This window comes from Equus przewalskii, chromosome 9 (genome assembly GCF_037783145.1).
Source record: "Equus przewalskii isolate Varuska chromosome 9, EquPr2, whole genome shotgun sequence".
NCBI lineage: Eukaryota > Metazoa > Chordata > Mammalia > Perissodactyla > Equidae > Equus > Equus przewalskii.
The window spans coordinates 40,963,105-40,978,843 of record NC_091839.1 but is presented as its reverse complement, the minus strand read 5'-3'; the positions used below and the strand labels follow the sequence as shown (position 1 = coordinate 40,978,843).

At 36.0% G+C, this 15,739-nt stretch overlaps 1 protein-coding gene across 1 annotated transcript in view; it reads left to right on the top strand.

Annotated features, from left to right (window-relative positions):
* The window catches only part of RNGTT (RNA guanylyltransferase and 5'-phosphatase), a 280,323-nt gene that overhangs the window by 89,325 nt on the left and 175,259 nt on the right, over window positions 1–15,739 (top strand). The window contains exons 10-11 of the mRNA XM_008517909.2: window positions 7,086–7,157; window positions 9,540–9,704. Coding sequence (XP_008516131.1) covers window positions 7,086–7,157; window positions 9,540–9,704 — 237 coding nt within the window. The remainder of the gene's footprint in view (window positions 1–7,085; window positions 7,158–9,539; window positions 9,705–15,739) is intronic.

Here is a 15,739-nt window from a genome sequence, read left to right as displayed (position 1 = left end):
ATTTTCTGATGGCCACTTACTTCCTTAGACTAAACCAATTCAATCTCTTTTCTCTTCCCCTCCTAAGTTGTTTTTCTCACATCTTATTCTGTCGTGTTTTGTGAATTTGTGGTTAAAATGACAAGATTATCTTTGTTTTTGGTGTTTTCCTTCCCTTTATCTTTAATGTTATACTTGACTATTTGCTAACCTGTTCTGATTCTGTCTACGTATTTATCACCTTACTCCATGCTTTGTGACCCCTTTCTCCCCCTTCTTTTTCCCCCAGGTCTCAGGACCTTCTTGAGGATTTCTTGTATTGGGGGTGGGCCTGTGGGCAGGGTCTCATGGCTATGAACTCCCTTAGCTTGTGTTTGTCTGGGAAAGTTTTTATTTCTCCATCATATCTGAAGGATATTTTTGCTGGATAGAGTATTCTTGGCTGAAAGTTTTTGCCTTTCAAAGATTTGAATATGTCTTTCCAGTCTCTCCTAGCCTGTATGGTTTCTGCAGAGAAATCCACTGAAAGCCTGACAGGGGTTCCTTTGTAGGTTATTTTCTTCTGCCTTGCTGCCCTTAGTATTCTTTCTTTATCATTCACTTTTACAGTTTCACTACTATATGCCTTGCTGTAGGTCTTTTTACATTGACATATTTAGGAGATCTGGTAGCCTCTTCCACATGGATTTCCATCTTCTTCCCTGGGTTTGGAAAGTTCTCTGCTATTATTTCTTTGAACAAGCTTTCTGCTCCATTCTTCTCTTCTCCTTCTTGAATACCCATAATTCTTATGTTGCATTTCCTAATTGAGTCAGATATTTCATGGAGACTTTCTTCATTTCTTTTTAGTCTTAGTTCTCCCTCCTCCTCTATCTAGAGCATTTCTACATGTTTATCTTAGATTATGCTGATACACTCGTCTATGATGGCCACTTGAGCATTCAGGGAATCCACATTTTGTTTCATTTCTTCCATTGTGTCTTTCATCTCTAATATTTCTGATTGATTCTTCTTTATAGTTTCAATCTCTTTTATGAAGTAGCTCCTGAACTCGTTGAATTGTTTCTCTACATTCTCTTTTAACTCGTTGACCTTTTGATTATAGCTATTTTGAATTCTTTGTCATTTAGATTACATATTTCTGTGTCCCCAGGACTGATTTCTGGGTACTTGTCATTTTCTCTCTGGTCTGGAGGTTTAATGTAATGTTTGATATTGCTTGAGGATGTGGCTCTGTTTTTATGCATCCTGGTATTATTTGGTCATAGTTACTGCCCATCAGCACAGGATAGGGGTCGAGAGCCACGTATTCTGAGCCCTCTGCCTTCTGCTGAGATCCCAGGTGGTGGAGCTGGTGCTGGGTGGGTGGGGGGAGGGGTGCTTTCTTTTGCATGCTCTTGGGGTTTTCTTGCTCTGCTCTCGCTATCTGCTCTCCTGGGGTGTTGACTTGATGAGGTCACCCCCTGCAAAAGCTTTTGCCCCAGTGGAGAGCTTTCCCTCTAGGCTGCAGGGGCCCTTGGGGATCCTTAATGTTCCCATGACCGAATGTCCCCTCCCCTGTTCCTTCCCTCTCGGAGGTTGCCTGTGGTCCTGGATTGCAGTCTTTAGGGGAGGGAGTGAAGTTTTCTCTTACCTTGTTCCACCTCCTCCATGGGGGGTTCCAGCCTCTCCGCCTTCTGTCGTATGGCTGTGTGGGTTTGTCAGATGTTTTTTTGTGTTGTGTTTGGATGTCCTCTGCTGGAGTATGAATTTCTTTTTCATTGTATGTTGGAGGGGAGAGATTACCAGCAAAGCTCACTCTGCTATGATGCTGATGTGACTCTCTTGTTTTTTATTTTTAAGAAGTGAAATGAGTGTCAGCTGGTGGTGCAGTGGTTGAGTTCACATGTTCCGCTTCGGTACCCCAGGCTTCACCAGTTTGGATCCTGGGTGTGGACATGGCACCGCTTGGCAAGCCATGCTGTGGTAGGCATCCTGCATATAAAAAGGTAGAGGAAGATGGGCACAAATGTTGACTCAGGGCCAGTCTTCCTCAGCAAAAAGAGGAGGATTGGCAGCAGATGTTAGCTCAGGGCTAATCTTCCTCAAAAAAAAGAAAAGTAAACTGCAATTCACATTATAAAATTCACTATTTTAAGGTGTACAATTTAGTGGTTTTTAGTATATTCACAAAATTGTGTAACCATTACTACTATCTGATTCCAGAATATTTCGTCACCTAGATGGAATATGATAATTAGAACCAAGTGGCCTTTATCTGAAAGGATTTTAAGGACTAGGTTACCTTTGAGATGTGCTTTCAAGGCCCACAGGTTTTCCAGAGAACAGTTAATTACTTCCTCTCCTTAAAAAACCCTTCAGTGGTTCCCCAGTGCCCATAGCCTGAAATCCAAACTATTCAACGTAATATTCTTTATATCTGGGCCATGCTTATATCTCTAGCATCATCTTTGATTATGAGCTCTTGAACCATAAATTCCACCTATACTGGGCTTTGGAAAATTTACGCCAAACCATCTGTTTTCCTGTCTTTGTAATACCATTTGGCCCATCCACTGTCCAGTTAGAAAATATCTCCTGTATCTTTCAGGATTCAATTAATGGGTCATACACCTTATTATCAAATCCATCTCCTTCTCTTCAAATAGAAATAACTACTCCTCCTTAGGCTTATACCATATGTCCTTATTTGGCTGTAATAATATAGGTGTACACCTGTTATCTTAGTATAGTTAATATCAATCTGTTTCACTCTCAAAAGTATCCTGGTTTAGATAATAAGCTACCTGGTTATTCTATCTATATGGCCATCTGTCATTAAAACTATAACTCTTCTTTGGACCTAGCTATTTATGTATTTTCATCTCTCTCTGTGACTCTAAGTCTCTTAAGTTAAGGACTATATGCTTGATTTCTTCAGTTTTTAGAGCTACGCCTAATACATAGTTGGGGCTTAGGAAATATTGCCTGAGTAGCCAGAATAGTGGATGCCTGGGGACTTCAAATAAAGTAAATGGAATATAGAAAAGTACAGGGGCCCACCCTGTAGTATAATGGTTAAGTTTGGCATGCTCTGTTTTGGTGGTCTGGGTTTGGATCCCAGGCACAGATCTACACCGCTTGTCAGCCATTCTGTGGTGGCAACCTACATATAAAATGGAGGAGGATCGGCACAGTGTTAGCTCAGGGCTAATTTTACTCAAGCAATTGGCAACAGATGTTAGTTCAGGGCTAATCTTCCTCAAGTAAGGAAAAAAAGAACAAGTACAGAGGATAGGAGAGTCAAACATGCGGGTATTTTTTTTTTTTTTTGAGAGTGGTGCCCATAATGAAGGATTCAAGCTTCAGATTTCTCCAAGCAATATTTGATACCAGAAGACAATGGAGCAATTTCTCACATGTTCTTGAGGGATATAAAGTTGATGTGTCTTGGTGCAGTTTTCTGCAGGTTTCTTATGCTTAGGGTTTGTAGAACGTCTTTTATCTGTGGGTTTACAATTTTCATCCAAGGTGGAAAATTTGTTGCCATGATTTCTACCTTTTGTCCTTTTGGAGAATTTATTACTAATGTTTCTTTAAAAAAAGAAAACAAAACCTTTTTCTCTCTGTTTTCATTTTAAATAGTTTCTATTCTTGTGTCTTCAGGTTCGCAAATCTTTTCTTCTTCTGTCTAAATTGCTATTCATCACTCACCTCAGACACTGTAGTTTTCACCTCTGGAAATTCATTTTGAGTTTTTTTAATGTCTTCTATGTCTCTCCTTTGTTTTTTGAATACATGGAATACTGTTATAATAAGCCATCTTAATGTTCTTACCTGCTAACTTTACCATCTCTCTCAGTTTTGGGCCTATGTCAAATGATTTTTCTCTTCTTTATGGGTTGTATATTTTTGCCTCTTTGCGTATCTGGTGATTTTTGATTGGATTCCAGACATTTCGAATTTTACCTTGTTGGGGGCTTGATATTTTTGTATTCCTATAAATATTCTTGAGCTTTGTTCTGGGATGCGGTTAATTTACTTGGAACAAGTTTGTACCTTTTGAATCTTGCTTTTAAGATTTGTTAGGCAGACTAGAGCAGTCTTTAGTCTGGGTATAATTGTTCTTCACTACTGAGGCAAGATCCTTCTGAGTGCTCAGTGTCCTGTGAATTATGAAATTTCCTAATCTGGCAGATGGGAACAAACATTATTCCCAAACTTGTATCAGCACCAGGTATGGTTTGTCCTAAGACTGTTGGGTGATTCTTTGCCTGGCCTTGAGTAGTTTCCTCATGTGCCTACTCGCTGAATATTCATGCAGGGTCTATCTGCAGATCTCTGGACAGCTCCAGCACTGTCTCTCTGATACTTTGCCCTGAGACCTCTAGCTTCATTGATCTCCCTAGACTACCTGTTTTATTTTCTCAACTCAAGGTGCTGGGCTCCCCCTGCCTCCATCAAAACCTGGAAATTCTCCTCGGGCAATCAGCTGGGACAATTACATAGAATTATAATCATATAATTTATTTACTGTCTCTTAGGGATTACTGTCCTTTGTTGCTGGATGTCCAGTGTCTTGAAAATCATTGCTTCATACATTTGTCTACATCTTTGGTTGTTTCAGGCAGGATGGTAAATCTAGTCCCTGTTCCTCCCATTTGATCAGAAGAGGAAATCTGGTTTCACTTCTTAACTAGGTTTTATTTTTATTTATAATTGTGGTAAAACCCACCAAACATAAAATTTACTCATAATCATTTTTAAGGATACAGTCTGGTAGTGTCAACTATCTGTAAATTTTTGTGCAACAGATCTCCAGAACATTTTTCTCATGGAAAACTGAAACTCTGTACCCATTAAACCCCCATTACCACCAGCCTGTTCCAGCCACCACTCTACTTTCTATTTCTATGAATTTAACTACTTTATGTGTCTCATATAAATGAAATCATATAGTATTTGTCTTTTTGTGACTGGCTTATTTCACTTAGCATAATGCCATCAAAGTTTATCCATGCTGTAACATGTGATAGATTTCCTTCCTTCTCAAGGCTGAAGAATATCCCATTCTTTGTATATACTGCATTTATTTATCCATTTATATGTCAATGGACATTTGAATTGTTCCATCTCTTAGCTATTGGAATAATGATGCTATAAACATGGCTGTGCAAATATCTCTTCAAGACCCTGCTTTCAATTTTTTTGCATATGTACCCAGAAATGGGATTGCTGGATCATATGGTAGTTCTATTTTTAATTTTATGAGGGAACTGCCATACTACTGTCTATAGTAGTTGCACCATTTTACAGTTCCACCAACAGTGCACAAGGGTTCCAGTTTTCTTAACTGAGTTTTAAGCTTAGGCATTTTATGTTTACCTACTTTTCTGTGGCCCAGGGCAGTGGTGGCAGCTGTGGGGAAGGGAACGTTGTGGTGAAGGGATCATTGGGAGAACTCAGCCCAGGCATTGGATCTTTGTTAGAATCCCTGGGGGGCCAGCCTGGTGCTTTTTTTAATGTTGGAAGAAAGATGTATTTTTGCTCATTTCATCAGATAATTTGGGAGGGGAATTTTGTGATGTCTGCTATCTAAACCTGGAAGTCAACTTAATTTCCATCCTTATATTTTTGAAAAGAATAATTAATTGAAACCTGTTATTGGAACCACCTTGTTGTCTTGTAAAATTCTCAGATACAAGTATTTTAATAAAAATATTTCAGTAAACAGTTTAAAATAACGCAAGTGGTTTATGTTGTTGGGTTCAAGATGATAATCATAAATAAATATCTGTAGCTTAACGAATAGATATTCAAGAAAGAAATTAATTGGTAATAGTTTTTTAGAGCAAGAAAATATATTTGTTTTAAATCATTGTGTTCTTTGTAATTTTAGAAGGTTGTGTGTGGATTTTCTGTCATGAAATTAGGTAACAAAAAACTGCTTAGGGGCTGGCCCAGTGACCTAGTGGTTAAGTTCGCGTGCTCTGCCTTCGGCGGCCCATGGTTTCGCTGGTTCGGATCCTGGGCGCGGACATGGCACCACTCATCAGGCCGCGTTGAAGTGGCATCCCACGTGTCACAACTGGAAGAACCCACACCTGAGAGTATACAACTATGTACTGGGGGGATTGGAGGAAAAAAAGCAGAGGGGGAAAAAAAAAGAAGATTGGCAACAGTTGTTAGCTCAGGTGCCAATCTTTAAAAAAAGAAACAACTGCTTAGTTTTCTGGAAAGAATGTAAGGAAAGAAAAATAATTTTCAGTAAAAAACTGTTATTAAAAATTAAAATTTTAGGGCTGGCCTCATGACGTAGTGGTTAAGTTCTCATGCTCTGCTTTGGTGGCCCGGGGTTTGTGGGTTTCGATCCTGGGTGTGGACATGGCTCATCAGACCATGCTGTGGTGGCATTCCATATACAAAATATAGGAAGATTGGCACAGATGTTATCTTCCTCACACCAAAAAAACAAAAAACTTTTTTTAAATAAAATACTGCATTATATACCTATAACCATTCTTTAGTGTCCTTTATCTCTTTTCCATCACAAAGTGCAAGATTTAGGTTCTTTTCACTTAATGGCTGTGACATGTGGTATCATTTTCTCCTGTCCTCTTCACTTTGATCATAAGTGGAGGGACATGGAAGCAAGAAAGACCACCTAGGTCCCATGGGGATTATATTTATAATAAGAGCACCATTTATACCTATAGATTTTATGATTAAAGGAATTGGCATATAACAAAATTAGAAGCAATAATGAATTAACAAAATTATTTTTTAAAGTGTCCCTGATATTTGTAATTTAAAATTTGTAGTCTCTTTTTACTAACAGTTGCTTAGTAATTCAAGCATAAAACAAAATGTAGCATAGTAATTCAAATATAAAAAATATAATAAGGAGATATTGTCAAATGATTTTATTTCAATACAGAATAAGTTCTTGATGGTGACTTTTGGGGTGCTGCCAGTCTCTTGATTTGGTCTGGTATAAATGTATTCACTTTGATATTTCATCAAGTTGTATGTTATAATTTATATGCTTTCTCTGTGTATGTTATGTTTCAATCAAATTAAAGAAATTGCTGTTCAAGTATGAAGAAACTTTTCTTTTCTTTTTCAAGGAAATGATTATTGACAGAGTAAATGGACAGGCCGTTCCTAGATACTTGATATATGACATAATTAAATTCAATGTAAGTATCTTTTATAATTATAAAATAAAAGTTGTCACTGAGATAACAGATATGTTTTTAACAAATAAAAAGTGTTACTGCCTTAGAGATAGTAGGAAAGAAAAATTGTGACTCTTGGAAGTTACTCATTTGATATTTTCTTGTTAATACTTTTACATCTCCTTTTCTGTCTCTCCTTGCCTAATATTTTGCACATTTGTCTTTAGATTCTTTAGGTACTTCAAGTGAGTAAAGAAAAACAGTTTGTGATGAATAAGACAGCATTTTGTAAAATGGAAACTTCTTGGTTTTGGTTACCCTGTACTCGATTAAAAAAAAAGAGTCCCCAAATTTTATTACTGTCACTTAAAAAAAGAGAGAAACTGCATATGAGTGTGCAATGTTTAACAAAAAGGCAAAAATATATTATTCATGAGTACAAGCAGGAAAGTTAAAAACAAAATATAAAAGATTCTCTTTTGTAAATAAATACCAAAAAATAGGAATTACATTCTCCAGCCATTTCCTACAGTTTTAGACTAGTCAAGAATCTGTTTGCCTGTTCATGTTTAATTACAGTATGAGTGTCTGTACTGTTTAGACAGTACAAGACGGCTTCTGCAGATGCGGGGAAGTCTTTGAGTAGTGTACATCTCTGAAAAAGTATAGTCATTCCTCTAGACATATATTATTCAAATTGCATAATAATCATTTAGTGTTCAAACCAAACTGAAAGCAGTTAAGAATTCTGGAATTAAAAGTGTTGTTTGAGTTTTAAGTTTTTGAAGATTTATAACAAAACTTTTAAAAAGTTCTTTTTTGGGGTAGATAGTTTAAATTTCAGTATTAAGATTCAGGATTGCATTGATCAGATTACTTAAAGGCACTTTTTCATGAAAATTTTCAGTATACATGTCTCAGTTTTTGGTTGAATATTTATATTTCAAACAGTTTCAAATTTAAGAAACTTAAGGTCAGGAACCATCAAGTTTTATTCTGTTTGTGACTACTGTATTCCTTGAAAGTAATGCTTTCCAGAATTACTCTTCTCACAGATTGTGGAATAATGTTCATTGGCTCACAAGGAGTCCTAAAGGGTGGGGTGTGGTCTTGTTTCTTTGTGAATGGGGCAGCGCTGTCTCCTTTGCCTCTTGATATTGAGCTCTCAGTGCGGGTTCACTTCTTAGCCTGGGAACTTGGTTTTAGACAGTGGCCTTCTAATTCTTTAGAAAGAAATATGAAAAATTTCAAAAGCACAAAACTATGGGAAGATAGTATAAGGAATACTCATGTACTAACTGCCAGATTTGTTGAAGCTTAACATTTTGTCATTTTCACTCCATTTTCTTTTTAATAAGAAATGAATCATTACAGATTCAGTAGAAGTTTCTTGTGCATACCTCTCTCATCCTATTCTGACCCTCTTACCCAGAAGGAACTTCTATCCTGAATTTGGTGTTTATTATTCCCATGAATGTTTTTAATACCTTTACTACCAATGTGTGTGTCCATAAAATATATGTGGTCTTTGTTTGCAAGGTTTCTGGTGCTGTATAAATATCATTGTACTCTACTGTGGTACCCAACATTTGCTCCACGTTATTTTGTTGAGGTTTATCTGTATTAATATGTGTAGGTTTAGTTCATTCATTTTAGTTACTATTGAGTATTAGATTATATAAGTATACAGAATTTATCTTTTTTCTTTTGATGGACGTTTGAGTTTCTGTCATTTGCTGTTATGTGACTGTTGCATTGAACAGTTTTATATATTTTTCCTTGTGCACATGTGTCAGAGTTTCTCTAGCTCTCTTCTCATTCTTGGGATGTAATCACCTGGGTAGTGTTTAAAAAGTCCAGTTCTTCTCTCTTACTTGTGGAGATTCTGATTAAATTGAGAAGAAAATAGGAGAACTTCTGTTTATCTTTTATCTATTTATTTATTCAATTTTTGTCTCTTTTATAACATATACAGTTGTACACGAATGCAATTTATTAAAAATTATATATAATGTCTTTATATAATATGCATTTGTTAGGATATGTGTTTAGTTTGGATACAAAAATCAAAGGAAAGTTGCAGACCACTGGTATTATGGATGAGAATACAAATGTAAAGAAATAATTATAATAGTATCATAAGTGTAACAACAAAGGTATATGAGAGATACAGAAATATATGAGAGATACTAGCTTGGTGAGAATATTCCATCTTTCCGTGGATCTAGTTGAGTCATTGAAGCGTGGAATTGCAGACAGAGAAAGTGACACAGGCTGTGCACTGGGCAATTCCAAAGAATTCTGTTTACATAGACTGCTATGTACGGTGTGACAGCTTTGATAATTATGCTAATAAAATAGTTTTTAGTGTTAAAATTTAAATAATTGTCTCATTTAATTCAGGCACAGCCAGTTGGAGATTGCGATTTTAATGTTCGTCTGCAGTGTATAGAACGAGAAATAATAAATCCTCGACATGAAAAAATGAAGACTGGACTCATTGACAAAACACAGGAACCATTTAGTGTGAGAAATAAGCCATTTTTTGACATCAACACTTCCAGAAAGGTAAAGTTTTCTAATTAGTACTCACACTGTATCATAATTCAGCTTGTGAGAGGAATATGAATGACATTATCCTGCCAAGTTGTCTTGATTTTTCTAAAAATTACTTGAATTGTATATAGTACTATTCTGGACAAACATGTACAATTCCCAAGTCTTCTTCTCTTTAGTAAGATTCTTAGTGGTGGAAACAAACTAGGTTGCTTACTTGTTTTTCATAATAGTTTTTGATTCATGGCTGTTGGTCCATATTATCTTTTTCAAAAAGCTGTACTGTAAATGGCAGAGAATTATATAGCGCAAAAATCACCTGTTAGGCTTTCTGAAGGTCAACAGTGTTTGGTACATAGTCTTATTAAAAAAATTCGTTTACGTTAATTTACATGTGTGTATACATGCATATGGCAGGTTTTCTTTTATTATTTATTTTTGTTGTTTTGACACTTAAAATGCATCATATTAAACATTCTGGGCAGTTTTTTTTTCATATAACAATATGGCTTGGAAATAGTTTCACGTCACTGCGTAGAAATATGCCACATTATTTTTAACTGCTGCATAGTATTTGACAGTAAAGATGCAGCATGGAATCGTTATTTTTTGGAGGAGGGGTGCTTATGATAGGATAATATAGGAAATATAGCAACCTGTGCAATTATATGATTTAGACTCCTTTCTGGTGTAATCTCACATGTTAGATGATGGACATTTTTGTTGTATTTTACCTGCTTATGCTCGTGTCCACTCAGTTTGGTAGTAGCCCTTGGATATAATATTAGCAATAATCCCAGCACTGTTGAATACCTGTCTTTTTTTTCTCAACAGATACAAAATTAGCATTCTACTTTCATTAATATTTTGCATAATGACGACTTGACATGGGCTTGTTGGTTGACTTCTGCTGCCATCATTTTCCACAGTTCACTGCTTGCCTTTTGTGTCTTTTGGCAGCAGGGATGTTATAGGAGTGCCTGCAAGAGCCTCTCCCTTCTGTGCCCTGCCCAATTGGTAGGGTAAGGATAACGTTGACACTTAACGTGGGCCACATTTTTGGTGGAAATCTGCTAATTGGAACTATGTACTCTTATAGAATTATTTTCTAAATTAAAAATACAGTGTAAAAGTTGGGCAGAAGCCAAATTGTTTGTTTGCATTCGTCTTTTTAAAAACTAACTTGACAGCTTGTGCTGTCATAATTCAAAATTCAGCATTTAAGAAAATGTGTCTTAGTATAGTTTCGTTAGTCAAAATCAGTACTGCTTAGAAATCCTTGCCAGTGGATGACTATGATAACTGAAGCAGTTATGTTGAACAACTTTTCATGTAGTTTTTCACTAGAAAAACATGATGCTCTTACTTCTTTTTGTTTATGCTTAGTTTATATTACCCCTTTTTAACCTTTTTAAAATTATAGGATATTCTTTTTTTTTAAACAGTTCTAATATTTAGAATTTTAAATATAGGTCCCTTTTCAGTTCTTACTGTTATTTTTTGTTCTCAATTTCTCTTACCAACGTGTTTTTGGTTGTAGCACACAGCAGAGTTGGTCTTAAAGACTAAGACTGTAGTAACACCAGTTATAGGATAGTAGCTGCAGGCGACAGCTTATTGCTCTAGAGGTTCTTTTATTTTTATCTTTGCTAATGGGAATGGTGAAATAGTGATATTATGAATGATAAAACGTGTCAGGGAAGTATGTATCATTTTTATGAGGAGGCTAGTTTTTATGTGGTTTTAAACAAAATTTGCAACTATGAAAAATGCATACGTTTTTGTAGAAAATAATAGAATTTCATTTCTGTATATCTATAAACTCTTCATGATAACTTTGATTTTAGAACTTTATTAATGTAGCTCTATTAGCAGCATCTTCATTGCTTCTAATCTGATCCGTCAAACACCGTGAAGGGATAATGAGTTGTTCAGTTTTTAACTTAATATACATAGTTAGAAGACTGCTTCCAAAATAATGATAATAAGTAGCAGTTTCTCAAATTACAATTTTATTTGCATTTCCAGTTTGAAGTCCAATTAAAAAAGAATTAACAAAATTTTAAGTTGTGCAACAAATAGTTTCTCTGAAAGTTCCCTGTCCGTTTATCATCTTCTCAGAAGAGTAACCGTTGCTCTTAGCATTTAGTGTATCCATCACAATTTCTTTATGCATATACAAGCAAATATATTTATTTATATTCTTACCACCCTTACCCAAGAGGTGATTCTTAACACACTGTCTGTACCTTGCTTTTTTTTTACTTAACAATATATCTGAATCCCCTGGCCCCAGTATTGGTACATAGGAATCGTCTTCCTTCTCTTTTTACGGATGCACAGATTTCCATCTTATCAGTGTGCCATAATTCGACTATTCCATAGTCATAGACATTTGAGTTGTTTTTTGCCTGTTGATAGGTTTTTGTTTGTTTTGCTTTGGATATCCATTTGTTTTCTGTACCAATTACTGAAGAAACTCTCCTTTTTTCATTGAATTTCTTTTGCACCTTTATGAAAAATAAGTTGTCATATATGTGTTGGTCTGTTGCTAGACTTTCTGTTCTGTTCCCTTGATGTGTTTGTCTATCCTTATGCTGGTTCTACACTGTCTTGATTACTTTCGTTTATAATAAATCTTGAAATCAGATAGAGTTAATCTTCCAACTTGCACGTCTTTTTGGAAATTGTTTTGGCTCTTCTAGGCCTTTGCATTTTCATGTGAATTTAGAACCGGCTGTCAATTTCTACAAGAAAGCCTGCTGGGATTTGGATTGGAGTTGTGGCCAATATATAGGTCAATTTAGGTGGAGAATCGACATCTTAACAATGTTGAGTTTTCTAGTTCATCAACCTAGTATATCTCTTCTTCTGTTTTATTTTCTCTTAGAGATTTTTGTGGTTTAAGTATCAGGTTTTACTCATCTGACTTTTTTCAGATTTATTTCATACTTTTTTTTTTTTTGAGTAAGATCAGCCCTGAACTAACATCTGCTGCCAATCTTCCTCTTTTTGCTGAGGAAGACTGGCCCTGAGCTAACATCCATGCCCATCTTCCTCTACTTTACATGTGGGACGCCTGCCACAGCATGGCTTGCCAAGCGGTGCCATGTCCACACCCGGCATCCGAACTGGTGAACCTGGGGACGCCAAAGTGGAATGTGTGAACTTAACTGCTGCCTCACTTGTCCAGCCCCTATTTCATACTTTTTGATACTATTGTAAATAGTATTTTAAAAATTTCAAATTTCTACTTGTTAGCAATATAGGAATATATTGATTTTTCTTTTAAAAGATTTTATTTTTCCTTTTTCTTCCCAAATCCCCCCAGTACATGGTTATGTATTTTTTAGTTGTGGGTGCTTCTAGTTGTGGCATGTGGGACACCGCCTCAGTGTGGCCTGATAAGTGGTGCCATGTCCGTGCCCAGGATCTGAACCGGCGAAACCCTGGGCTGCCGCAGTGGAGCATGTGAACTTAGCCACTCTGCCATGGGGCCAGCCCCAGGAATATGTTGATTTTTGTATATTGATCTTTTATCTTACAGTCTTGCTAAACTATTTATTATTCCAATAGCTTTTTGTAGATTCCGTCACATTTTTTTACTTAGGCAGTCATGTCATCTGCAAACAAAGGGCACTTTTACTTTTTTTTCCCTAATCTGGATGCTTTTCATTTCCTTCTCTTGCCTTATTACATTGGCTGGAGGCTTTCATTTAGTGTTGAATAGAAGTAGTGAGAGTGAACAACCCTTTTGTTCCTCATCTTTGAGCAGGAAAAATTTGTTTTTAACTATTACGTATGATGTTAGCTGTAGGACTTTAGCAGATGCCTTTTATACAAAATGAGTTTTTAAACTTAAACTGTTGATTTTGGTTTACTAACTTTCTCCTACTCTTGCTGCATTTTATTCTTTGTATATTTTTTATAATAATTTTTCAGTTGATTTTCTTGGATTTTCTAGGTATTCAGTCATATTACGTGTAAATAGGCATAGTTTTACTTTTCCAGTTTTGCATACATTAATTTTTGTTGTCTAATTCAATTACATACAAGTACAATTTTAAGTTGTAGTAATAGTTATAGGGATCCTTGTCTTGTTCCTGAGTTGAGTGCTAATGCTTCTCGTGTTTCTTCAAAGTATAATATGTTGTCTTTGAGTCTGAAATCTATTTTATCAGCTTAACCAAATGTCTGTCTGGTTCTGTTTTACTGAGTCATTTTACTTTTAATCAAGAATAAGTGTTCAGTGTTGTCAAATGGCTTTTTATTTACTATAGATATAATACTATTATTTTTTCCTGTTTAGATCTGTTTATCTCAGAGTTATATGAAAATATATTCTAACGCTGGAACTTTCTTGTGTTCCTGGGATGAGCCCTACTTAGTTTTAGTATGTTATTATTATTTTTTAAAGTCTTGATTTTTTTAGAGCAGTTTTAGGTTCGCAACAAAATTGAAAGGAAGGTCCAGAGACTTCCCATGTACCCCCTGCCGCCACACCTGCATAGCCTCCCACATTATCAACACCGCTGACTAGAATGGTACATTTGTTACCAAGGATGAACCTACATTGACACATCATAATCACCCAAAGTCCATAGTTTACATGAGGATTCACTCTTGATGTTGTGCATCCTGTGGGTTTTGACAAATGTATAATGACGTATATGCATCATTATAATATGGTACAGAGTTTTTCACTGCCCTCTGTGCTGTGCCTCTTCATCCCTCCTTCTCCCCCTCTCCCCAGGCAACCACTGATCTTTCTACTGTCTTTTAAGTTTTGCCTTTTCCAGAGTGTCATATAGTTGGAATTGCACTATGTAGCCTTTTCAGATTGGCCTCTTGTACTTAGTAATATGTATTTAAGTTCTCCATGTCTTTTCATGGCTTGATAGCTTCTTTTTTGCACTGAATAATATTCCATCATATAGATGTACCATAGTTTGCTTATCCAGTCACCTACTGAGGGACATCGTGATTGCTTCCAAGTTTTGGCAGTTATGAATAAAGCTGCTGTAAACTTCCATGTGTAGGTTTGTGTGGACCTAAGTTTTCAGCTTCTTTGGGTAAATACCAAGGAGTGTGATTGCTGGATCAGATGGTAAGAGTTTGTTTAGTTTTGTAAGAAACCGCCAAACTGTCTTCCAAAGTGACTGTACCATTTTGTATTCCCACCAGCAATGAGTGAGAGTACCTGTTGTTTCACAACCTTGTCAGCATTTGGTGTTGTCAGTGTTCTGGATTTTGGCCAGTCTCATAGGTGTATAGTGTTATCTTATTTTTTAAAAAATGTGCAATTCCCTAATGACATTTATGTGGAGTGTCTTTTTATATTCTTATTTTCCATCTTTTGGTGAGGTGTCTGTTAGGATCTTTGGTCTATTTTTTAATCGAGATATTTATTTTGATATTGTTGAGTTTTTTAAATTTTAATTTTAGTTTTTAATTATTTTTTGTGAGAAAGATTGGCCGTGAACTAACATCTGTTGCCAATCTTCCTCTTTTTGCTTGAGGAAGATTGTCCCTGAGCTAACATCTGTGGCACGCTTCCTCCATGTTGTATGTGGGATGCTGCCATAGCACGGCTTGATGAGCAGTGTGTAGGTCCACGCCTGGGATCCGAACCTCTGAACCTCGGGCTGCCAAAGCAGAGCATGCAAACCTAACCACTATGCCACCAGGTTGACCTGTGATATCATTGAGTTTTAAGAGTCTTTTTATATTTTGGATAATAGTCCTTTTCACATGTGTCTTTTGCAAATATTTTCTCCCAGTCTGTGGCTTGTTTTCTCATTCTGTTGACATTGTCTTTCACAGGGCAGAAGTTTTTAATTTTAATGAAGTCTAGATTATCAGTTATTTCTTTCATGGATCGTATCTTTGGTGTTATTTCTAAAAAGGCACTATCGTACCCAAGGTCATCTAAGTTTTCTCCTATGTTATTTTCTAGGAATTTTATAATTTTGTGTTTTACATTTAAGTCTGTGATCTATTTGGAGTTTATTTTTGTGAAGGGTGTAAGATTTGTATCTAGGTTGATT